Source organism: Salmo salar, chromosome 10, assembly GCF_965601325.2.
Source record: "Salmo salar chromosome 10, fSalSal1, whole genome shotgun sequence".
Lineage (NCBI taxonomy): Eukaryota > Metazoa > Chordata > Actinopteri > Salmoniformes > Salmonidae > Salmo > Salmo salar.
The window spans coordinates 82,098,297-82,125,841 of record NC_138300.1 but is presented as its reverse complement, the minus strand read 5'-3'; the positions used below and the strand labels follow the sequence as shown (position 1 = coordinate 82,125,841).

The following is a 27,545-nucleotide window of genomic DNA, read 5'->3' as shown; positions in this document are numbered from 1 at the left end:
ACTGAGAAAATACTGGGGTTGATATACAATTTTAAATAGGGAGTTTTTATCCAGATACTCTGTGAGCCTGAGGACAAGGGAAGGTAGTGCTTATTATACATTCGTGATAAATGATTATATACAGACAGTGAGTTCAACCTAGCCTCCACATGTTGCCTGACTGTAGCAAATAATAATAAGAATATGGAACATATGTGCTCTTAACCAGAGTGTCTTTGGTGTACAGTAAGCATATGCGAGGATAATAATGAACACAGACGATGTAGAAAGTCAACGGAACCACCACCCACCCATTCACACTTCATAGAAGTTAAGTCCCCGTTATTATGGTGAGTAGCCGTCGATGTGGCGTGAAAACGCCTCGATAATGGCGCGAGACATTCCTACTAACACCGCTGCAATTAAGATGGCGGAATGACTGGAGGACGGTTTTAACTCCAGCTCAGATCCACTCCACGGTTGCGGGTGTTTGAATCAGGACCTCCTGCTTAACTTACGGTGAATACTTAGGGTATAGCACCCTCTGGTGGGCATTTTTAATAAAACTTCATATGAATTCAAGGCGTTAATACAAATCTTGTGCTGAAAATAAATAGCATTGTAAAATCTAATGGACCTTGTCTTCCATTGTGTGTGTGTGTGTGTGTGTGTGTGTGTGTGTGTGTGTGTGTGTGTGTGTGTGTGTGTGTGTGTGTGTGTGTGTGTGTGTGTGTGTGTGTGTGTGTGTGTGTGTGTGTGTGTGTGTGTGTGCGCGCTCACGGGCGTGCTTGTGTGTGTGTGTGTGTGTGTGTGTGATTCCTGTATGATCTGCCATTTGAATTTTCTGCAACAGTTCAGCCACTTGGCTTCTCAAACTAGAACACATGCAATATCATCCAATCTATAGCACATAATACAAATCACGTTTCTTCATCTGTGGTGATATTACTTGTTAGGCATACAGCGATTTTCTCTTTCAAGCCATCACTCAACAAGCAGACTGACTGATCTCTCAATGCAACAGTGGAGGACAGCTTGATTGCTAAATATTTGACTATGGCAGTAGATGTGTGTGTTACTATGACATTACAGAAGCATGCATTCACCAACATACAGTAATGGCCAGCTACTCAATCATTTTAACAGAAAAGTCAACAAAATACAGAGGTTAAATATCGAAACATTTAGTGTAGAACATATTGCTTTATTAAGACTTCAGTGTATAGAACCACACAGACATGATGAGATATCTTATTTTAACATGCATAGAATGACAATGTGCATGAAGGGCAGGTCTGAATATCATGTAAGACTGCCAGGGTTAGACCAACCACCCGCTAGCTTCAATATATCCCTCAAATGATTAAATCACTTGGTTCTGAAATGATTCATCTGTCCAACAACACTCGGCGCCAGATTTGTGTACGTTCGGGAGCCATTACAGCCATGTTTCAGTAAATACCAGTTTATTGTTCTGTTCTGTTCTCTACTATATAAAAGAGAACCTCACTGTCCACAGACAGTCCTATTTGCCACTTCCTGTGAGCTTTGTGTCCATGTTCATCACTGCCAACGACTCAGCGCTAGCTACAAATTCCACTGGATTCCAGTAAGTAACATTTGACAGCTTTCCTGGGCTTAACGGGAAATCACTCAATGGGACCCAAGATTATAACCTCTGTAAACCGCTGGTCAATGGAAAAGTCTTAATCCACTCATAGCCAACCACTCCCTGGTGTAACATTGACTTCGCCAGATACGGAGGTGGCCGATTTGACCATAAAGCAAATAAATTCAGTGAAGAAGAAATACATTCCCAGGGGAACAGTGTTTGGAGCCACTGCATGCTATTTCTAGCCACTCTTCACAACAGTCACTTCAGCATTTATATGTGCGTCTGTATTTATTTATTCACAGCAACATAGGCTAAATGAGGTATTATCTAAACTAACCGTTTCTTAGACAGTGTGTCACAAGGTAAGCTGTGCCTTGTATATCGCCATCTGGTTTTAATAGGTTACTGTGGGCCTCAGTATACTAACTATACTAACTATTGGGCTAAAGGGCTTGTAAGTAAGCATTTCACTGTAACCTGTTGTATTCGGCGTATGTGACAAATCAAATTTGATTGGATTTGTTGCCTAGTTATGCTTACTATACTAATTATTGATCCCAGCTTGTTTTACAGTGTAAAAAGAAGGCCCCTAGACTCGGAATAAAGACTTGACTTATTACATTTAACTTCTAGTGGAGCAAAGGGCCTCAAGAGGGCCTCTGGAATAAAGTCACTGCAACTTATTCCACATAAACATATCATACTGTATAACAACATGGCTACCCAGTGAGTCTCTCTAGATGGGCCTCATGCATGCAGGGCCTGACAGTGGCATGTTTTACACTTGAGTGTGGCCTCTGAGTAATTGTTTAGCTATAGACCAAACTGTCTTCTTAATTCTCAAAGAAAACACATGTAGTGAACTCATGCACCACAGCAAAATAAAACGAAATGGATGCCTTTCATGTCAAACAGCTCCAGTTTATAGCTGAGTTACGCGGTGACTGAAAATGTCATTGTCATCTCTGTGGCAGCTGAGGTAATGGCTTCGGCGTAGACTTGAAGATGGCTCCCTCTCTGAGTCCGTCTCCATCTGTTGTCACCTCGGCCACACACTGGAGAGAAACAAGATGGAGACAGCAGACTGAGCGACACAGATGAAAATAAGGAAAAAAATAGCCAAGGAGGATGGGAGAGGAGAAAATAATCGGCACCGCAACCACAGACAAACTCCAACAACAGAACCCAAATGTGTCCTTTGACCTTCCGTCACCAAAACCCCCAGAATGCTTTCTGCTTGCAGTTCCACTAGACTTCAGCCTCTCGGTGGGGAATCTGGGTCGCCCATAGTGACTGTCACTCTTCTGTCGCTGCGGAAACTGTCTACTTTCCATCCTCAGTCTCACATGGCTGAGGAAAAGCCAGGGGGCAAATAGACAGATAGACAGGAGGACAGACAGACAAACCACAAGCACTAAACTGTCTTGAATTGAAATAACAGTCATTTCTGTGAGGACGTCAAGCTCATTGTGACGCTCCATTACTGAAACACAACAAAGCAGCCTTTTCATCAACTCACAAACACTGGGAGGAACTTGGGGTTCACCACGGGTCATCTACAAGACGGGGGATGAAATAGGGTGTGTGTTGAGTACAAATGGTAGCTAGAAGACATTGAGAACTTTTTGTGTCTTTTTTAAAGTCATGTCCTCAAACTTAACATCAAATCCTGTGAAAAAAGTTAAACAATCATTCTACTGTAGAGGTTGAAATCCTTCCCTGACTTGACTGGGATATCGTCAGGTTGCTGTTGCGAGGTCCCAGACAAACAAGCAGTCAGTGTGTAATATATCCCTCTAAACATTCCTTTGTGTGTGAAGCCCTGTGGAGGCAGAAGCACTCTCCTGGACTGCAGACAGACACAACAAAGGCACCTGTGTTTGACATACAGCACCATACCAAACCTGAGGCCAGAGAGAACACACACACTAGGTTTAGGACGCACACTAGGTCACACTAGAACTAAAGAAGGCTAGGACATCCACCTCACTTACAACACTGTAGGTCAGAAGCAGAATAGCAAGAATAGCACGATACTGCAGTGTAAAATATTGACTATCATAATTTTTACAGTCAATCATTGGCAGCACAGAAGGCTTTATTGAAACAGAAATTTACAGCCTATTACTGGAGCACCTGACAACAGCAACATGTTGTATTTCGTGAATTTACAGTGGCCTACAGGAAACGCAGTAGATTGGAGGCAGCTAGTGCCAATGATGGGCAGTATTTCTGTGACATGTATTTGAAAAAGGTGTTTCAATAGATTATATACTTATTTTGCCATTTCTATTTCATTGGTCTTAACTGCAACTCAAGTATGTTATAACAGTTTAATTTGAATACAGTAATTCAAATACATGTATTTTATAATATAGCAGTAAATTTACAAGTAGCCCGATTAACTACAACAACATTCTCGGTAACGGAAACATCATATTTTTACTTGCTATGACTGTGATATGTTCTTGTTTATCTACCATAGTGGAATTCACTGAGGGTAAGTCGCTCTGGATATGAGTGGCTGCTAAATGACCAGAACGTAAATGTAAACATGAACACTTGCAAAGCACACTGCTGGGTATTATTCTAATGACCAACCCCCAAAGAAGCCAAATTTGATCAAAATACAAATAGTTTGAGGGCGGAGCTCATTAGAATTATACCCAGCAGTGTGATTTGTAAGTGTTCATTTTACATTTTGGTCATTTAGCAGACGCTCTTGTCCAGAGCGACTTAAGCTAAGGTTGATTAAAATAACACATATCACAGTCATAGCAAGTAAAACGTTCGTGTAACCATTCTTCAAAGTGTTTTGTATTTGAGTCAGTCTTTACCCTACAAGGTCATGTTAGGATATATCAGTTATCCTGTTAGAGCGTTCGTGGCGAATCAGGTGCAACTTTTATGGTCGTAGAAGTGTGTAGAAGGGAAATTTCAAGATGTGGGAAGTGCGCAGGAGGGCATGGGATAGAGGATTTTGTAGTTCCGGTGAATAAAGTTGTGTGTGTCAACAGTATGTCAACATGTGTGTCAACATTTTGCTGGGGCTGGGAAGTGTCCAGTGCGAGAGAGGCAGGTTGAGGTGGCCAGAGTCAGAGTAGTGCAGAAGGTGTCGTATGCTGAGGCAGTGAAGAAAGTAGAGGACGAGTCAAGGGTGAAGGATTCTGAATAGTAGATACGTGCCAGTACAGAGGGACAGGCCAATGAGTGGTATATGCTTCAGTAACATTGGCTTCTTAGCGTTCATAGGAATGGCTATCAACAGTACTGCAGAAAAGGAACGTAAATGACAGAAAAGCTGCAGAGAAGTATTTGGGGGTACGAGATTTGACATAAGAAGAGTTACAGAGTGTGTTGAGTGGTAGTGTCCTGTCCTCTCAGGCCATTGGCGATGGGTTTTAATGAGTATTGGTAGGGTAATTAAAATGTATGTATATTTTAACTTAATTATATTTTTGTATCCCAAAGTGTAATAGATCAATACTATAGTTCAGTTGGGATCGATAATGCAACATATTGGAGGCCAACCGCAGTTAAAAATCCCCGAAGAAGATGCCCATTTCTGGCAAGTGACAAGTAAATTATTGTAATATTCACAGTAACTTGTCACCAGCTTCCTGTAATTCACTGTAATATCAGAACAACGATACAGTACAATACTGTAAAATTATCAAACTATACTGTTAGAAAGTAAATGTTCTTGATGTTACGTTTGAGGCATGTGTCAAAATCACTAAGCAGTTTACTTCGAAGCAGTGTGCCTGTATCACTCTATCAAAAGCACGTGATGAATGACGTCTGAAGGTTACGCTGCGCACGTGCTAGGGAGTGTGGGATGTCATCTATAATAATTTGGCTGCTCTAAATTATTTTGACCAGCAGGTGCCACTAGTGTACACTGTGTTGTTCAAAGCCTTGCGTAAGAACCTATTTTTGACACAATTGGCTGTAAAGCGTCAATGCTTGAGGACGCTTCGTTTCACTAGGAAATGCTACTGTAATCATATTTTTATTTTACTGTAATTACATGGGATTGGTGCATGCAGGTTGGCTGTTGGTTATTTGTATATTAGAGCATATGTATGATTACTTTTGTTTTAACCACTTGCACTTCTAGAGGCCTGAACAAAGGCTTTCAAACTGGCCCTAATTAAAACACACAACCAGTAACAGTTTAAGACTTGCTGCCACTAATCTGATCCCTATACACATTGAATTGTTAGGGCACTACTGCCACATACAGTTGAAGTCGGAAGTTTACATACACCTTAGCCAAATACATTTAAACTCAGTTTTTCACAATTCCCTGTCTTAGGTCAGTTAGGATCACCACTTTATTTTAAGAATGTGAAATGTCAGAATAATAGTAGAGAGAATTATTTATTTCAGCTTGTATTTCTTTCATCACATTCCCAGTGGGTCAGAAGTTTACATACACTCAATTAGTATTTGTTAGCAGTGCCTTTAAATTGTTTAACTTGGGTCAAACGTTTCGGGTAGCCTTCCACAAGCTTCCCACAATAAGTTGGGTGAATTTTGGCCAATTCCTCCTGACAGAGCTGGTGTAACTGAGTCAGGTTTGTGGGCCTCCTTGCTCGCACACACTTTTTCAGTTCTGCCCACAAATTTTCTACAGGGTTGAGGTCAGGGCTTTGTGATGGCCACTCCAATACCTTGACTTTGTTGTCCTTAAGCCATTTTGCCACAACTTTGGAAGTATGCTTGGGGTCATTGTCCATTTGGAAGACTCATTGTGACCAAGCTTTAACTTCCTGACTGATGTCTTGAGATGTTGCTTCAATATATCCACATAATTTTCCGGCCTCATGATGCCATCTATTTTGTGAAGTGCACCAGTCCCTCCTACAGCAAAGCACCCCCACAACATGATGCTGCCACCCCCGTGCTTCACGGTTGGGATGGTGTTCTTTGGCTTGCAAGCCTCCCCTTTTCCCTCCAAACATAACGATGGTCATTATGGCCAAACAGTTCTATTTTTGTTTCATCAGACCAGAGGACATTTCTCCAAAAAGTACGGTCTTTGTCCCCATGTGCAGTTGCAAATTGTAGTCTGGCTTTTTTTATGGCGGTTTTGGAGCAGTGGCTTCTTTCTTGTTGAGCGGCCTTTCAGGTTATGTCGATATAGGACTAAAGTTTAAGACTTGCTATCACTGATCAGTCCACAATAAATTGCTAGGGAATTACCACCACATTTCAGTTAACTTGGTACAGCGCTCTCACTAACAGGTACAACAAATATAACCTCTTGCGAGGCACGCCTCAAAATATGTTCATGAGATGGAAATAAGAAAAACATGCACCCACAAGCATTCAAAAGGTTTTTGGTGCTGCCAAAATATGGTACGGCATTGTATTCTGTGAGGTGGTAGTGAATTACAGTCAATTACTGGCAAGACAGTAGCCAGTAAATTATTGTATAGTTACAAGAAAATATTTTCAAATATAAAAAATACAGTACTGGGTGCAACATATATAGCGTTTTACGAGGCACGTCTCCAAATATTTTAATGAGCCAGAGTTTTCCCCCCGCCCACAACGGTGTAGTGGAATGCCATTGAGCCCCCATAATGCATTGCTCTTTACATTACTGTACTGTGATATTGAATTACAGTAGATAACTGTAAATGTGTTGCTGTAAATGAACAGCAATGTGTTACAGTGTGTTGTGTAGACTGCTGTGAAATACAGCACAGTACAGTATATTCAAACTATGTGTTTAAGCATAGGAATAGCAGTTTTGTCTGCCCATGTGACCTGACCATGAAAACTTTTGTTGGCTCTGTGTAGGCTATAACCTTTGCCCTGTAGCAATTGTATACTGTAGCATAAAAGCTGGCTTAATCATGACAAATGGTTTTGAAGTAAACATGTTAAACAAATTGTCGACTATGTATGTAGTGTACTGCGCATGACCTACCGTGCCCTTGAGCTTTGAGAATGGCATGGGCTTAGAAGTCAGGAAAAACTGGCTGTACTTTCTCAACCCTGCAGTAATACGTTAGTCCAATAGAAGGCTCCCTCTCTTGCTGCGTTGCCAAGCCATCAATGGACGTGAGGAAATAACAGAGGACCTGCCGGCCATGATATCAATACGCCGTGTTTGATGTTATGATTATATAAATGAAAGTACCTTGTCGCAATGCCAAGAAAGAAAACCACAATCTTATAGCTAAACATATCAGCCCATACCATATTGGAATAAGATCCTTAAAAACACCCAAGTACAATGTTAAAGATAAACAGTGAGAATCAATTAAGGACATGGTAGATGTTATAGTAAGAGAGTGAGACGGAGGGGAAAGAGAGCAAACCGTATGCTGAAACAAGCTGAAAAGTAATATAATTGATTTGACCTAGCACTGTACATATCTCTCGTCTGCAGAGCACCCAAGACATACTCAGAATGCTCATATGGTGTGAGAAAGTGCTTGGAATACCAACACATTGTCAATAGATGACACAGAACGTTGAGAGAACATATTCGGTACATTACTAGGATTCCGATTGATTTCTCAATGAACCAGCTCTTGTTTTTCAAGTAACTCTGCTCTTAGGCTTTCTCTCTCTCGCTGCAGTGTGTGTTCGCAACAAAAGCCAAGCTTTGAGTATGGTTGAATGAGCTGGGGATGGAAACATTGTCTGTTTGAACTGGACTCGGAGCAAACACAGACAGTATACGGGGCTATGGTGTGAGAGAGAGTGGAGAGGAGAATAGGTGACCCACTCAGACAGCAAACACCCCCAGCTGCTCAGAGGGAGTAGAGTGGGGTGTGTGTGTGTGCGGGTGTGTGTGCGTGCTCTAGCTCGCGTGTGTGCGTGTGTGTGTCGAGAGGTCCATCCGTAACTGCGGTCAGGTACGATTGCAGTCAATGAAGTCTGTTAGTCTTTTTCAGGTATGTAAACTCATGCAGACTCCCATTCATTTGATGTATGCGTAACTATTGCCCAAGGAATGACAAAGAGTTCAAAGTTAGTACTGTGACCTACCGCTGAAATAAATCAATACTAACAAAGCAACACATTAATATTACTTGGATGACAGTAGGTTTGTTTCATTGACATTACTTTACTGGATAGTCTTAAGACTTGCAACAGTGACACAACTATGGAAATCAGCACAATCTATTAAATGTAGGTAATTATTGTCTATCTCTGTCATTCCGTCTACAGGTATTTGAAAATAAGACTAAAATGAATTGTATAAGGCTGGGGGAGGGTAGGATTGGGGGGTTTAAGCAGGTTTTAAATGCTAATTTGTAGTGACTTTCGAGAAAAGGATAGAGACAAATCTTAACTTACAAATGGGCAAATCTACAACGATAAGGGGGGGGCCTTGCAAAGGGGCCCTTACTCTGGTAGTCCAATCAGTCTGAGGGCCATTCATACTGTACCGAATACCAGTGTGACTTAATGTGGATATGTTCAATTAAACTACCATTTTGAACTCTTTCTCTGCTACTGTATGATTCATTTCCTAGTATTTTTCTACTGCTGCTCTACATACTTTTTGGTTTAGAATACAGTTAGAATACAGTTATTATACTGTAATAATAACCCGCAACATACACAGTTAACTTTAAAAAAAAAAATGTTAAGTAGGTATTAAAGCTCAAACTGAAATGAATCAATCTCTGCTCTACAGAATTATCAAAAATGTAACATCATCATGGCTGCCTCTCTCCTGCATGAAGTTGACACATGCGATACATACCTTCTCGACTTAAGATGCTATCATTTCATCAGAGATCATATACAGTATGATAACTCATATGTATTCACGCTATGACAGATCATCTATCTATGGACTCTATCAGCTTTGAGAACTGAGATGTATTCACGCTATGCCAGAACTAGCCAGCGTTAGCTAGTTAGATATATCCTGACACAGCTAAAAATGGCTCAAATGTAAATGTAAAGCTAACAAGCTACTAGCCAGGAGAAAGCTTATGGTTGCTCATGTTCGTTCTATTTCAAAGTTTATTCACATCGATAAACTTTTTACTTAAACTGACTTTGTCGTTGCAACAACAACTACTTTACCCGGTACGGTGAGTAATGAAGGTGGTGCTGCACAGTGCTTTTTCTCTCATTCACACACTGCCACACTGCTTGTAGAGTGAGAACAAAGCAGTCAGTGGGGGCGGCGGAAGTGACACAAGTTCCAGCAACAGAGGCTTTTCAAAATAAAAGTCCCTCGACAAATTTGGCGACTCATTTTTCTAAATTAAACTCTTGCCTATTATTATTATTGTTATTATTATTTTTGTATAATTATTCATTTTACCTGCTTCTAGCATTGGGGGGACATGTGTCTCCCCCCTGTCTCCCTAGGGCTCCTACGCCCTTGCCTCTGGACATAAATAAAAATGTATAATGCTCGTAAAATGTCATTACATTACATTTTACTTCACTAAATTACATTTATTTGTCTGTTCTAAAACTTTCCCTCATATACAGTGAGTTATTAACATAGAACAGAGTTGCATTGGTCGTATTTTCTCAACTGCACATAATACCCTGGCCCTTAAAGATATAAGCCATATGTCTGTCAGATTTTATTGTGAATGTAAATTCTTCAGTTCCATTTGCAGACCAGCAAATGAATGCGGTTTCAGTTTTTTGGGTAAGTGCAATCATTTTTTGTTTTGTTTTTTGAATGATGAACTCACATATGACTACAGTTAGTGATTTCTGCCCGTGCCCGCTATTAGACGAACTGGACCCTGTCCATAGGCAGCATATGAAAACAGGAGTAACTAAAGCTGAATGCAGTCATTTGTCTACCGCACATCCCAAAACACAACACACATGCTCATTTATGGACGTCCTCATTCCATCAGACAATCCCCGTCCACAAATGTGGCGATGGCCTCTTGTCCATCTGATCTCAATTGAAACATCTGCATACAAATTGTTTCTCTAACTATTGCAGAGGCCCTGCGAGCAGAGATAGGAGACTTCTCTCCCTCGAATGAATTGGAGTATTGATACATAATGACGGGATCTAAGGGGCTTAAGAGAAGCACATTGTGTCCGGATGCGGCGGGCACTCACATATTCGACATGGCCGGGAGACGATGATTAAGTGGAGGTCTGGCATGCTGCAGGGAGTGGGACTCATGCAGTACTACGTATGGCCAAAGTGTTTGTTGAGTCTATTATCTCAGAGCTTTGGTGAGGACACGTCACACAATGGACTCCCAGACGGGATCATAAGTCATCAACTGACTGTTTTCCCCTGTAATCACTATGACTAATGAGGTAATGGGGTAATGTGGGATGTGACCAGTCCATCACTAGAGAGTAGGGTGTCCAATCAAAAAGCATCTTTTACCAAATTTCGGGGCGGCAGGTAGCCTAGTGGTTAGAGCGTTAGGCTACCTGGTTGCAAGATTGAATCCCCAAGCTGACGAGGTAAAAAATCTGTCGTTCTGCCCCTGAACAAGACAGTTATCCCATTGTTCCTATGCCATCGTCGAAAATAAGAATTTGTTCTTAACTGACTTACCTATTAAAACATTTTAAAATAAAATTGACCAATGTATAAAAGAATATGTTAATTGTGTAGATAATCCTCTAAGAAAACCAATGGTCTGAACCTTTTGTCTCTATCTGTCACGTCCTGACCATAGAAAGCTTTTATTTTCTATGGTAGAGTAGGTCAGGGCGTGACAGGGGGTTTTGTCTAGTTTAAATGTTCTATGTTGGGTGGTTCTAGTTTCTGTATTTCTATGTTGTTTTTTGGGATGATCTCCAAATAGAGGCAGCTGTCATCGTTGTCTCTAATTGGGGATCATATTTAAGTTGGTGTTTTTCCCACTAGGTTTTGAGGGAGATTGTTTTGAGGTAGTGTATGTTTCACCTCTTTGTCACGGTTTGTTATTTTGTTTAGTAGTTTATTTGTATGTCTTGCATAGGTTCACAGTTATAATCAAATGTGGAACGATACACACGCTGCGCCTTGGTCCGCTCCTTCATACGACAAACGTGACACTATCATAATTTGTTCAAAATGTATTGGAGTTTTACCCTTGTAGGACTGCCAGAAATAAAGTGACTAAATCAATTGAGACCAGAGAAAAAAAGTTGTCTAAAATTAAGAAAATTGCATAGCGTCAGCTGGGCTGAAACTTCTTAGGGATAGGCGTCCCGTCAACGGGACAGTTGTAAATCACGTAGTGCCGTGTGTCACGATCGGAGATTTTAGAGAAACATCAAATGTCGCCTTATAAGTGTCTTATATCGGCTGAAAGCTTAAAACCTGTTGGGGCTCGGGGGCAGTATTGAGAAATTTTGAAAAAAATATGTGCCCATTTTTAACTGCCTCCTACACCAACTCAGAAGCTAGGATATGCATATTATTAACACATTCGGATAGAAAACACTCTGAATTTTCAAAACAGTTTGAATGGTGTCTGTAAGTATAACAAAATTCATATTGCAGGCAAAAACCTGTGAAAAATAGATAAAAAAAATGTGAATTTTGTGACTGTACTATTTAGTGTCATTGTTTTATAGATACCATAGTGAGAAAGGATTCATTTCGCAACACCTACGGCTTCCACTAGATGTCAACGATCTTTATAAAGTTGTTTGAAGCGTCTATGATAAACAGAGAGCAAATTAGAATGCAAGGAAGTTGACATGTCATCACTTCATTTTTTTGCGCCTGCGCATAAATCTGAGAAGCGTGAGTTTGTCATCATTGTTTATCTAGACATAGGATAGGTTGTGTGAAAATATTACTGATGTTTAACGTTAAAAATGGACCAAAAGATTAATGCTAAGCAACGTTTGACATGTTTGAACGAACGTAAATAGATTATTTACTAGTTTTCTTTAGCTTTTCGGCGTGATTTTACACCCCCCCCACCACGTTTTGTGGGAGCATAATGAACGCTAACTACTTGGTGTTATTTGGACATAAATTATGAACTTTGTCAAAAGAAACCACATTTGTTCCGGACCTGGGATTCCTGGCAGTGCCTTCTGATGGAGATAATCAAAGGTAAGGGGATATTTACAATGTTATTATCGATATTAGATGATGCTAACTGTATAGCATAGCTTATTGTTCTTAGCATAGCACCCCGTTTATTGCAAAATGTGATTTCCCAGTAAAGTTATTTTGAGATCTGGCCATTCGGTAGCAATTACGAGATGATAATATATTATTCTTTGAATGACAATATTATAATTTACCAATGTTTTCGAATAGTAATTTTGTTATGTTCACCGGAAGCATTTCAGAGAAGAAAAAAATCTGAATTTCACGCTACTGTAAAATGCTGTTTTTGGATATAAATATGAACTTGATGGAACAAAAAATGCATGTATTGTATAACATAATGTCCTAGGAGTGTCATCTGATGGAGATTGACAAAGGTTAGTGCATAATTCTAGCTGGTTTCTGCTTTTGGTGACGCCTGACCTTGAATTGAAAATGGATGTTTGTACTTTTGTGGCTATGTACTGTCCTAACATAATCTAACTTTATGCTTTTGCCGTAAAGCCTCTTTGAAAATCGAACAATGTGGTTAGATTAAGGAGATGTTTATCTTTTAAATTGTGTAAAATAGTTGATTGTTTGAGAAATTGAAATTATTCGATTTTTGATGTTTTGAATTTCCAGCCTTGTTAGCAATCCCGACTCGGGGTTCATTGCTAACCTGTAGCCCCAACAGGTTAAATTCTTGTTAATATAACTGCACTCTCCAATTTACAGTAGCTATTACTGCGAAAAAATGCCATGCTATTGTTTGAGGAGAGCTCCTAAAACAAAACACTTTTTTTCACCGCGATAGGCTTGATAAATTCACCTCTGAAGGTGAAATGTGTACTTACATTATGAAATATTGCTCTGATTTATCATCCAAAGGGTCCCAGAGATAACATGAAGTGTCGTTTTGTTAGATAAAGTCCTTTTTCATATCCTAAAAAGGTCCATATAGCATGCACGATCGATTTTGTATTTCCACTAGTTCAATTTGCAAAGAAAGGAATCTGTGAAAATCTAACCCTAAACGTTGTTTCAACCTGTCAAATCCCGTTCGTATTTATTCCTCAGAGATCCTAGAACGTAACCAGACTTCACTATATCATTAGGAGTGTAGTATACCCTATAGGACACCAAATTTGGTAAATCAAAGTCCAAGTATACAGATCTGATGATATTGTTGCAGAAAAAATGTATGTCTCCTTCACAATTTGCCCAAATGTACCTGAGTGACTTCACACTAAATGTCATGTAGTTTGCTGATACTTCCAGTTATCTGTCTGAAACTTTGCACATACACTGCTGACATCTTGTGGACACCATCGGAATTACAACCAGAGTGATGGCTAGATATGGGACCTTTCTGTTGCATTTCAAATATGGTGGTAGAAAAGAAAATGCAGTTTTTTTCTTTGTATTTTCTTCTACCAGATCTATTGTGTTATATTCTCCTACATTCACATTTCCACAAACTTCAAAGTGTTTCTGTTCAAATGGTACCAAGAATATGCATATATCCCTGCTTCAGGGCCTGAGCTACAGGCAGTTAGATTTGGGTATGTCATTTTAGGCGACATTTTTTAAAAAGGGGGCTATCCCTACTGGCTACAGGCTACAGGCTCACGTTAACGTTGAACTCGCAATCTTTCTTATCGAATCCGCAGGACATAAAACAATAGAGAGGTAAGATGGATTTTGAGACATGACATAATTTACTATATGCTTTTAAATTCTAAATTCCTGTTCTTTTTCAAAGATTTAGAACAAAAAGAGGCGTATCTCTGTAAAAAATGTACGGAGCACTGATTGCATTCCAAGCTTTTATTTTCACAGTCTTTTACATTTAATTCAGCTCCTGTCATGCTAATTTAGCTTTCTGCGACCCACAGACTACAAAATGTTTAAAAAAATATATACAGTACCAGTCAAAAGTTTGGACACCTACTCATTCAATGGTTTTTCTTTATTTTTACTATTTTCTACATTGTAGAATAATAGTGAAGACATCAAAACTCTGAAATAACTCATATGGAATAATTTAGGAACCAAAAAACTGTTAAACAAATCAACATCTATTTTATATTTGAGATTCTTCAAAGTGGCCATCCATTGCCTTGGTGACAGCCTTGCACACTCTTGGTATTCTCTCAACCAGCTTCAACTGGAATGATTTTCCAACAAACTTGAAGGAGTTCCCACATATGCTGAGCACTTGTTGGCTGCTTTTCATTCACTCTGCGGTCCAACTCATCCCAAACCATCTCAATTGGGTTGAGGTCGGGTGATTGTCAAGGCCAGGTCTCCATCCCTCTCCTTCTTGGTCAAATAACCTTTAGACAGCCTGGAGGTGTGTTGGGTCATTGTCCTGTTGAAAATCAAATGATTGTCCTACTAAGCTCAAAGCAGATGGGATGGCATATCGCTGCAGAATGCTGTGATAGTCATGCTGGTTAAGTGTGCATTGAATTCTAAAGAAATCACAGTGTCACCAGCAAACGACCCCCACACCATCACACCTCCTCCTCCATGTTTCACAGTAGGAACCACACATGGAGCTATCATCCGTTCAGCTACTCTGCATCTCAGAAAGACATGGCGGATGGAACCAAAAATCTCAAATTTGGACTCATCAGACCAAAGGACAGATTTCCACTGGTCTGATGTCCATTGCTCGTGTTTCTTGGCCCAAGCAAGTCTCTTCTTCTTATTGGTGTCCTTTAGTAGTGGTTTCTTTGCAGAAGTTCGACCATGAAGGCCTGATTCACGCAGTCTCCTCAGAACAGTTGATGTTGAGATGTGTCTGTTACTTGAACTCTGTTAGGTGCAATCTGAGGTGCAGTTAATTGCCACTTTCTGAGGCTGCTAACTTTATTGAACTTATCCTCTGCAGCAGAGGTAACTCTGGGTCTTCCTTTACTGTGGCAGTCCTCATGAGAACCAGTTCCATCGTAGCACTTGATGGCTTACGCGACTACACAAACTATCAAAGTTCTTGAAATGTTCCGCATTGACTGACCTTCATGTCTTAAAGTAATGATGGACTGTCGTTTCCCTTTGCTTATTTGAGCTTTTTTTTGCCATAAAATGGACTTGGTCTTTACCAAATAGGGCTATCTTCTGTATACCACCCCTTCCTTGTCAACTGATTGGTTCAAACGCATTAAGAAGGAACTGTATATTATGAGACACCTGCACCGCTATGTCAACAGAGCTTGGTGCTTATTATCGGATGTATTAGGTTATGTTAATGACAGGGGCGCAACTTTGGTTTTCAAAGCGGTGGGGACATAATATATATATTTTTTTATCCAGTCGGATAAACACTCCAAACAGCCTACCCGACCGCTCGGAGGCATCCGCATGGTCCTAAAGCACACAGTTGCCTCGTTTTGTATCACATTTCAATGATAAAACTGGGGGGGACAAAAATGCAATGTCCCCCCCCCCGTCCCCAGTGAAAGTTGCGCCCCTGGTTAATGATATGTTAGCGATAGACCCCACTGAATGAAGTGAAATGTCATAACCAAAGCAGTGGAGGCTGCTGAGGGGAGGACGGCTCATAATAATGGCTGGAATGGAGTCAATGGAATGGTATCAACCACATGGAAACCACGTATTTGATGTTTTTGAAATCATTCCTTTGACTCCATTCCAGCCATTACTATGAACCGTCCTCCCCTCAGCAGCCTCCACTGGTGGACATCCTATACAGAGTCATCACTCTACATATGAGGCCTTTACATAAATCATGGGAGCATTCTGTTGTACTGAGTTGAGAAATCTCTGGTCACTCACCTCAGAAGAGAAACTCTTGATGTGACCTGACCAGGAAGAACAAGTGTTTTCTCCTAATCAGGTCATTGTTTCTCGAAAAACTTCTGAACCTATTCAACACACAGCGCACCATGATCAGGACAGAGTAGTAGCAGCCCATCCTAATATCATCTCAGACAGAGAGAGCTCCTCTCCAGTTTGAAACCAAACACTTTTTTCCCTCTAAGCCACCAGACCATTTTTGTGTATGTGCTCTTGAAAAAAGGGCTTTGGCTTTGAGTCCCAGACTGTCAGATCTGGGTAAATCGATCCGGGTCTCTCTGCACTGTCTCTGAGATCGGCTGATCAGAAAAACACACTTGAAAGGTTGGCAAGGGGCCTCTGTGAGAAGTGAGCCATATTTAAAATAGCAACATCGCAGATTAGCGTTTGAAGGTTTAACATGAGCAAAAACACCGCTGACTTTAGATTTTTTTATTAATCTTTATCCAAGCACTCGATGTGGCATTCGGCTCTGGCACGCAACGGTGAACCTCAGAAAACCTGCTTTCCATCGAGAGGGCATGATGGAGCATTTCAGCTTGCACTAATCAGCCAGTGGAGCTAGCCGGGCCGCATGTGGACACAGTCTGGCATATCTACACACACCCAGTCAGGCCCCTTCCTCTCAGGACCCAAAATATAAGTGGGCATGTTGGGGAATTAATCAGGCCGCACTCCACTCCACACCCTCATACGGGCATCCACAGCTGTGCCCGACCAGAAAAGGAGGAGTTCAATCACATCTATCTGGTCAGGAGGAGTGGAGGACCTGTTGGGGCAGTTGTTGACATTTGACCATTGAATTGTGAAAATACCTCACTGTGTGATGTACGAGGTGATGTTGTCTGCCAAGGTCATCCAGGTCAGGCACTCTCTCGCCCATTCTGTCTCTGTCCCTTTCTAGCTCTGTCTCCCTCTCTTTCTCTCTCTTTCCCTCTCTCGCCCATTCTGTCTCTGTCCCTTTCTAACCCTGTCGCCCTCTCTTTCTCTCTCTTTCCCTCTCTCTCCTCTCTCCGATGTGACCCATATCCTGGTCTCAGTCTCTTCTCTCTCAGGCAGACCATGGGCTGGGGCCCCCTTTCAGGGATAGGAAGCCCCCTTTCATCCAGACCTTCTCCGTGCCAAACGAAATCTTCCCTGGGCTAATTGAGGGAAGTGTTAAAATCTGGAGGCAGACAGAGTGTGGAGCGGATGGAGCCCGGGCCATCAGGGAGCAGCATAATAGCCCGGTTGGTTCCCCCTCCTGCCTGTGTCTGCCTGGGGCCTTGTGTAGATGTGGCGGACCCAGCCCCAGACGCCGCTCCATGGTTTGGCATGCTGCTGCATTCATCCATTTCAGTGCATTGCTGCAGCCGCTTTCCAGCTGACAGGGCTCCCACACAAACATATGGATGCCCGGTGGGTTTTCTTATTTAGTTGTCGGTCAAGAGTACTTAATAATATTCAAGAAGACAGTACGACATATCATCTGACGTCTGCCAAAATACAGACCGAGATTTTTTTTTCACTTTCCTTCTACCCTCCTGCAGTTTTAAAAGATCGTAAATTTAAAGAAGCAGATACAATTGTGCAATCGTCAAACTTGTTTTGCTTCACATTGGAAAGCAACGCTGGCTAGAGGAGCAAACTGTAGAGATATCAGAACCTTTCACGGGACAGCCTTTGGAATTTAGAAACACAATATAATTGGGCCAAAACGGTCCATACAATTTAGTGTATTACATGTGCAACACAATGTTGGTGATTGGGTCAAATAGTGACTCTATCTACAGGTAAGAGGAAGTGGTCAAAAAGACAAAACAAAACCAAATAGGTCCAGGAGTTTTCCTGATTACGTAGTTGAGACCCAAGGTTTTGTGGTCAGGAAAAACTCCTGACCCTACATATGATATGCACTGTAAATATGTAACTCATTTGAACATCATCAATATCTAAATGTTCTTGACTGTCTGCAACTGTCTTTGACTGTCTTAATGAATTATCACATGAACTACAATCACATGAATGTCACCACAGTTTTCCCTTTTAAACCACTCGGTGCATTGTGTTATGTGGCGCATATGACGTGGCTAGATTGATGAGTACTCCCGGTCCCATATACTCTTTGTGTGTGTGTGTGTGTGTGTGTGTGTGTGTGTGTGTGTGTGTGTGTGTGTGTGTGTGTGTGTGTGTGTGCGTGCGTGCGTGCGTGCGTGCGTGCGTGTGACATGTCTGCAATGACTGTGGCGGGTGACAAATTGTGTCCCTGCTGGTCTTTGATGATCGGGCTTAATAAAAAAAAATCGCTCCTTTGAACATTTTAATTGAACTAAACAGGACCATCCCCACCCAGCCTTTACCAAGAGTTACATTTGAAGAGAGAGAAATAAGTCCATCTTTTACAGGAATACATCAAATACGTGTCTTTTTATGTCACCCTGGGTCTTTATGTTGACATTCATTATTTCAGAAATCCATCTGGAATTTGGATGGGCATGTTTTGAAGAAAAAGGCCCGGAAACCACAAAGCAGGGATGTCTTGAAACAAAGGTTTCTGTGGTTTGTCTGTTTCTTGTGGTCAACAACAACTCTCAGAACCAAATACATGGGTCTGATGTCTGTAATTTTAGTTTATGCTGTAATTATTATTCCAGTTTAGACGATTTCATGCGTATAGTTTTGTTCTAATATGGTATATCACTTACGGTTTATGTGTTGTTTTAACAAAGTGTATTATATAATCAAAAATCGTATAGAATCTTGAATAACGAATTACATTTCTTTGCAAGACCATTCAAATGCAGCAATATAAAAAAACATAAATTAACAGGACCATATTTAAATTCATTTGCATATTGCATATTTATGGTGATTTACACTTTCTAAAGATTACACAAGTGCACATCATGTTCAAATATAAGTGCAGGAACTTAGCCAAACTGTCGGCATACAAAAGCACACTCACTCACGTCATACAGGCCTCTATAGTAACACGGAAGACACCTCCCTCTACCAGTACGACAACAGTTGTCTCCTGTAGCCACCAGGGGGAGTATTATACACCAAAAGAGCACCACAGGGGACAGACACTCAAGAAGCATCAAGATTGTGCGCATCATGAAATGATGGTCCCCCTGTGCAAAGTCAACTGCCTATTTTTACATGTTGTTTTAAAACGCATTTGTCATAGTAGGAAATTCTGTCGCCTATTTGTTGAAAACGAACCCTATGATTTGATGTAATAAATGATAAGAAATGCATTTCCTTAATGAGCTTTAAATATTGTCTATAGATTAATTCATAACAGGTGGCAAACAAGTAGAATTTGTGATCGGTTATGCTATACATATGAAATGTCTCTAGAATTTTACTCAAGGTTCATATTGTAAGCTGGTGCATGGACTAATCGCTAGCATTATTTGTCTACTTGATGAGAGTAGTCTAGTATCTCCTGTTGTGCAATACCCATGGTTGCAACCTCAAATAGCCTATATAAGGAAGTTTCGGTGAGTTTCGCTGTATGTTACTGTAGCTGTACAACAACTACACGTGTTCAGCTCAACCCAGAAGCCCGTCCCAATCCTTGCATATCCATACCAGCTCAAAGGAGGAGGCGTGGATAGGGCTTTTGTTACCTGCATTAGAATACCTGCAGCTACATGGAAAGAATTTAAGATGTCGTCAAAGGAGAGGAACTGCAACCGATGTGTTACGGCCTCAATACAGACGAGAGGAGGACAAGGAGGACATTGCACCGGGTGTAAATGTACCTGGCGCACGCAAGAACAAGTGAGAATACATAACTTGTCCTACTTTGATACAAAGGACGAAATATAAGAATGGTTCACTGGAGAACTCATCTTACTCCTCGACCCATCGCTCTCTCATAAGTGTTTTGTTGTCGAACTCTTTTAACGACCACGTTTTGGATCACCATCACTCTCTGTCTCACCTGTTACCCGTTGACTATGGATTTTAAACGGAGAAAGATTTCAAAGGAGTTTAGATTTGACATTTTGGAAAAGAGAAGTTATATCTGCATCTGGAAAGGTTAGATACTGAAGTGTTGCCAATGTGAACGCAAGAATGACCACTTCATTCTAGTGAATGGCCCGTCCCAGAAGCGGTTATGATCATGCACAGACCCCTCCGAAGGTGGAATTTGTACGTCTTCTTGTGCTTTGGCATCATCTACTTAAGGCTTGGGTAAGTGTAAATGTAATACTTATATCAACTGCTTATATGTTTATGTTACTTTCTTGTCTGTATTATTATTGTTGTTTTAAATATAACCTGCAACATACTGAGCCTCGTGGGTAATCTGAATGCTCAGCCACATGTATTTTCTGAATGCCCATATAAATGCAGTGTTCTTCTGCGGGCGGCAGACGCAACTGCCCTTTTGACCTCACTAACTTTTACAAAACAATTTCAAAATCTCAGTGTGATGATAGCCTAATCCACCCATGTCAGTGTTGAAATGAACCTGACACCCATAGCCATCAAGGACAACGGTTGGATGTGCGTAAAAGCTGTGTACATGTTGTTGTTGTTGTTGTTGCGGTTGGCCAAATAGTAGATGAATTCATATTCAGTCTCGGTTGTGGTTAATCTGCTCAGAGTCTTGTTGGTTTGTCGCTCTATAGATCGTTTGACCCCTCAGCCGGGCTCTGGCTCACTGCTGCATACCTTCATTAATAGAGGCAGCCTGGCTGAGTTGTATTTCCACATTCCACAGCCCAGATGGAGTTTTTACTTGTTTTGCAATAGCTCATCTTGATGTATAAAAAAAACGGAGGAATTATATATGCTGTGTGTGTGCAAAAAGAAAAACGGATAACATGAGTAATACACCTTTTTGGACTTTATTCTATTCCTACCCAGGGTATTGTTCATGTCTATTTGCATAAATACAAACGATATTACACAAACGGTTAGATACTTTTGATTACCTGTCTCTGTTGTAGGTCTGTATTGTCTGCAGGGTAGCCTACCCCGATGGTTTGGACTGAATTGATATGAGTAAAAAATATAATACACCCAGTAAAAAAAAAACGTTTTTATATAACGTTAGGATATTTCAACAAGAGTCATACCTTGGACAACTCTATGTCCTGTTTTCTTTACTCCTACATTTTTTTCCAGGCTAGTGTTCCTCATCATCCAGAGCCAGTCAGGGTTATCTAAACAAAAACAACAGGTGTCATCTCCCAGCGCGTTCCATTGGTGGGAGCTCACCTTTCCTTCTCCTACACCAGCCTTAAGAGAAATAGGCCTAACGGGTAACCTCCACAGGTATTCATATCTTAACAGTTCAAATAGGGGGGGAAATCACACCAAGTGAAGCGTGACGAGATATCTCAGGTTTTTATCAAGCCAAACCAGTTAGCTCATTCCCGCGCTTACCCCCCCCCCCCCCCCTTCTTTAGCCTGGGAAAATCTTTCGTGATACCCTCTTCACACACAATGACTGGAGTCTACAGGTGACGAGTGACATCACTTTGTGCTGAAGCGATGGTGCAGACAGAGCCTTTCACTCACCGGGTTCAACGCCAAGATCGCCCTGTAGATCCTGTGTTAAAACCGCAGGTTGATGTTTATTGTCATGACTCTTGTCACAGAAGCGAAACTGAGCGATTTCACCTTATATAGGCCAGCTGGAAAGTCAAAATGGTCGATATTGTAAAAATGAATGAAAACTTAAATGAACTTTTTGGTCTTAATTTAAGGATAGGTTTAGACATTAGGTTTAGCAGTGTGGTTAAGGTTAGGGTTAGGTTTAAAAACTGATTGTATGACTTTGTGGCTATGCCAGCTAGTGACCTACCTCCCTGCAGTGCTGCCTCCAGAACAAGATGAAAAACGCTAACCTGCTTCAAAACCAGCAGTAGCCTCCTCTTTGATTGATAGGATAAAGTCATTATCATTTATATGTTGTTACGTATTAGGCTATTCACAACGTTTTAACTTTTTTAAAGGATTGGATAAAATGTGTGCAAGACCAATTGCTTTATGCACATTACGCACATAGTTTTTTTTTTTTGCCTGATGATGTGTTAGTGTGAAGCAGTAGGCCTGAAGATGAAACAGTCAGTGAGTGCGCCAGTGTTTGTTTACTTTTGGGCCTGATTTGATGAATGAAAGGCAGCCCTGTCCAGGGGAGCAGCGGATCACTGGCACCCTATTGTCCTGCCGTGGCGCAGAAGTGGGCGGATAGCAGTGTCTCTCTCTGCCCAATGGCAGCCACGACACTCATGAGTGTGGAGAAAAGCACTTTTCTGCCATCCAAAATCCCTAAAACCATCATCATTCCGTCTCGGGAACCACACTCTGTAACAGCCTCTACCGCTGAGAGATGACAGAGCCAATCTCCGCGCCCGCTGCACACTCACGGCCCTGGGACTGGGAGCTAGGAGCTGCATAGCACCGCCACTCAAGCGAGCACCACAGACGCATCGCACCAACCCGGGTGTCAGCTCTTTGATTTTTGAGCAAAGGGGAACTAAAACGCGCGACATCAAGGATTTAAAGAGGACTCTATCCCACTATTTTTTTCTCACTCCACCAGAAAGCGGCCATTTGTTCAATGTCATCATGATCATCTTCTCGTCGCGCAGTGTACTACTGTCAGTCTACTATCCACAGATCTTCCTCATACTTACGAGTGGGAGCTACCTGTAAGTTGACTCAATCACCCGACCCCTTAGTTGCCTTACTGGTGTGATTTTGTGTGTTTGGGAGACATACTAAGAATGAATTTCATTTTCGATTATATGTACTCTGCTTTATAGTTGTTATTGTTAAATCTTTCTCCGAAATATTACCGCAGGTTGTTGGTTACGGTAGCCCATGTTGATGATGGATGTTTGCTTCACAGTGCACATGCTAGTCTAATCCAAACGGTTTTAATATAAAATATAGCCTACAACATGCTTGACTAGAACTAGTAATTTAAGACAACTAGGCTATAGCAAAATGGAGATAGAAAGCGATTTCGATATGTTATTTTTGTGCACTTGGGTGTGTATTTTACGCACCGACTTTGATGTATTACTTTGTATTTCCCCACATTCGATGATGTTCTAGACGTTACCGTTTAAAATGACTAAAGGATACTCGAAATACATTCATTATCAATGCGTATGCTTCAGGTAGGTAGGGCATCCCTCCGGTCCACGTGGGAAACAACGGATGAAGTCGATGTTAATTACCTGACGTCTTATTTTATGGGCAGGTCGTTCGATGAGGTGACATACTACATTATATAAAAAAAAAAAGTTAGGACCCAAATCCTCTTTTAGGACATTGTAATGACGGTTGGACACGGTTTCATTTGGCCACAGAGTGGCAGAGATGTTCAAGACAATTGAATGAAGAGTGAACATTATTTCATTATTTCCCCTTTATGAATAGCTTTTACGCATGCGGTGGATGATTACCTGTCACAATTTGTGGATAGGGATTATGCTTTATGCATTACATCACCATAGTCTCATGCAGATTTACCAAGTTACAATTTAAAGCCACATCTGGAAAAGTAGCTGTAAAACATCGGTCTATGACACGCACATGATTGACACGGGTCATAATTGTATCATTGAATTAAAAGAACGAGTTGCTCACGCAGGAGAACGTTTATTTTTTTCCTTCAAAAATAATTACCGAACCATACGTTGTATCCATCCCCGTGCTGGAGACCCCAAACTTAATGTTAAAATAGATGTGGTTTATGGTTGCAGTTAAAAGTGGCTGTGATCTATCTTTAGTAGCCTATTCGTTTGCACATTATAAACTACATATATCATTTTGTTTTCATAATTTAAACATGCTTTATTACAGTACAGTGCCGCAAATGAAATACTTTTTTAGGGATGAGGATGATTTTAAAGTGGAATAAGAAACACGGAGGAATGTGATCCCCATCCTCCAAAGTGTTCCTTCCTCTCTCATTACATGTGCAGCTAAATGCGTGTTAATCTAACAGTGAAATTCGGTGAACTACATGGGTGGCAAATGACTCATCCTCAGACAGAGGTATTAGTCAGAACACGCCGTCATTCCATGAAGAAATATGCAAATGTTAGCTGAATCACACCTTTAAAGTTGTGATTATTGCACCACCTCACCAAATATGATCAGTATAAGGTTTTTAAAATGAGGAACTTTAGAAATAGGTTTTCGATTTCCATTTAAACCTTAATAACATCAAAGTGGAATAAGACATTTCGAATGAAAACAAGCTGCACTGTTAATTTGTTTAACTTGCCCACAGATTTGCTATAACCTACATATATAACACAAATACATACAAGGGTGTTAGACTGGACAGTCAAGATTTAAAAGCTTTTGACTACAGAAAGATTTGTTTTGACTTAAAGTAAATATTATGAATTGATATCATATCTTTAGCTTAGACAAATCTTGTAGATTTGTTTTGTTTTCACAGTTGCTATTTCATCAAATTTGGCCAAGAAGCAATTCTGACAAATCTCACCAAATAAATCCACTCGAATTCCCTGCCTCATGAGACAATTGTGACTGAGATATTTCTCAGTGAAACATACCTGTGAGCTTAATGCTGTGTCACATCAAAGGCATTCGACTGATGGAATAGGTGTATGTGTGTGTGTGTGTGTGTGTGTGTGTGTGTGTGTGTGTGTGTGTGTGTGTGTGTGTGTGTGTGTGTGTGTGTGTGTGTGTGTGTGTGTGTAGAACCACGCATCCCTCCCCTTTACAACACCCTGTCATCGAACCCACCACCTTATAATGTAAGGTTTGGGGGAAGGTTATTTTGCTTTGGTGGCCCGCGTGCACTATAATATACTGTGGGAATCCCTGGATTTACTATTGTTAACATCGCTACATACTGTAGCCTATAGCATATGGAGAATAATTGTTTGTAGCTATCGTAGATGATATAGCTGTATTATATATATATATATATATATATATATATATATATATATATATATATATATATATATGAATGTGTGTGTATATAATGTGCATTATACTTGTATTAATATACAGCATGGTTACCAATTTACATATTTTGCTTGTGATCTGTGTTTTCTCCCTTTGTATCTGTCTATTGGAGTGCTAGTTGTTCCCGAACTGACACTGTGCACACAGAGTCGCCACTAAGCAAACATAATCGCATTTGTGCACTTTGATGCTGCAGGGATTTAACAGCTTAACTGAGGAATGCTCTGTTTTTTTGCATTGTCTGATGCTTTCGCAAGCCCATGTTAGACAGTGATGCTGGGAATTGGCAGGTGAACATGGCCAGGATATTGTGATCCAGGAGAGTAGTAGCAACATCATCATGTCCTAGTTACCGTTTTAACAGACAGTGAGCTGCACGGTGACTTGTTGCTGACCGAGAAGATACCGAGAGGTGTTACGGTTATTGCTGTTGTTATAGGATATTTAGGATCTATGCATGTGATGTAGTCCTAGAGCATCTGTGTACATTCCTAGAGCATCAGTTACAGTGCACCTGACCTCATGAATAGTAGCATCATACAGTATATGAACCACACATTTAAACCACATACTCCATGGGGGTTGTTTTTACGATAGAGAAGGTTGTTGGAGCATTTTGATTGTTTTGTTCAGTAGACGTCAAGGAACCAGAGGGTTTGAGAGGTATTAAAGAGTTACTTTAGAGCTTTGTGCTTCACTAATTCTTTGCTTTATATCTCAATTTCAGTTTTGAACTGATATAAATGAAAAATATACCGTATTTTCAATTACATTTGAGAGCGTTCTAACGGCATTTGCCAGACTTGGATTGATTATACACCTAATTCTCAATGCCTGGTGATGGTGATTATGTCATGTTTGCAAAGGTCAAAGCATTGGTGAGCCTAATTTATCATATCATTTTGGATATGGAAAGGGGAGAGGTCTACGCTGCTCATGGTGGGATGTCTGAATCGTCTCCCTTGAACCACTGAAATCCTTTGCAGTTCCTTTTTGAATTCACTGGACTCAAATGTTTGCATTTTTAAGCATTTTAACAACGTTTGCAAGGATGGAAAGAACTGACACTCGCTCACATTACATCCATAGTACATTCTCCTCTAGTGCAGATGAAGTACCAAACAGTGTGAATAAGAAAAAGCTCTGTTTTGCCCAAAGATACATGTACATGTTGCAGTTATAGTTTCATTTGAACATGTCATGTGGTTTTGCATTCAAGGTTTATTTTTTGGTCTGGAGACAGCTAATCTAGTAAAAGGCATAAGCTTTAACCAGCACGAAGAAGAAAAACACATAGAAAATGTCTGCACTCACTACTGTAAGTCGCTCTGGATAAGAGTGTCTGCTAAAGGACTCAAATGTAAATGTGAGCTGACGCACAAGCCAAAATGTTTTACAGAGGTGTTGACTAACGGAGAATAAACCATTGAAAGAACGAAAGACGGTAGAAAGACAGCTAATCAACAGAAGAGGAACATGTTGGGTCAACGTTCACTCTTTTTGTTCTTTGAGTCATAAGGGCAGTATGGTTTTGTTCCATAATCCTTTTGAAGGGTAATCCACAAATGCAGTCGACCTCTTTCTCTCCCTCTCTTCTCTCCCTCTCTTCTGTCTCTCTCCCCCTCTCTCTCCTCTCTCCCTCTCCCTCTCTTCCCTCTCCTCTCCCTCTCTTCTCTCCCCCTCTCTCTGACCCCCCCCCCCCTTTCTCCGCCCCTCTCTCTCCTCCTCTGTCATTTTTTTTTGCTGACACACAACTTGCCTGCATCAGCCTGCCCTGCTTGCGGTAAAGCCCTCGGAGGCCCTACGTCATACATCAAAGCTGGCATTCGCCTTTATGCTCTTTTACTGCTCCTTGTCTACTGACATGTTTGAAAGGCATGTATCTGCAGGGTTTGGATGGCTATAAACACACTGATGGAGAAATAACCCCATTTGTTAAGCCGTCTGTTTTCTGGTACGTGACTGTTCCAAACCCATCCAACATGTGTCCGGAACCGGGATTATATTAACTCCCAAAGCGACGATCAGTAGTAGAAGCTCCTAGGTGTCTTGTCATGGGTTAAATGACTGCTTCATCTTTACGCTTGGAGGAGCAACACTTCATAGGGCGCGCAGGAGGGCTGGTGTCGGAAACCTTGCGTGCTAGCCAGG

General features: G+C 40.9%; 1 protein-coding gene across 2 annotated transcripts in view; it reads left to right on the top strand.

Annotated features, from left to right (window-relative positions):
• The first annotated feature begins 19,937 nt into the window (after positions 1-19,937).
• Positions 19,938-27,545, top strand: part of LOC106560992 (protein Wnt-7b) — a 35,536-nt gene continuing 27,928 nt past the window's right edge. Inside the window, exon 1 of one of the 2 annotated variants that reach the window (XM_014124504.3) lies at positions 19,938-20,615. In XM_014124504.3, the coding sequence (XP_013979979.1) occupies positions 20,539-20,615 (77 nt within the window). In that variant the 5' untranslated portion in view covers positions 19,938-20,538. Of the gene's footprint in view, positions 20,616-22,472; positions 23,087-27,545 lie in introns of those variants that run through there. The other variant, XM_014124503.3, reaches the window with a different exon arrangement.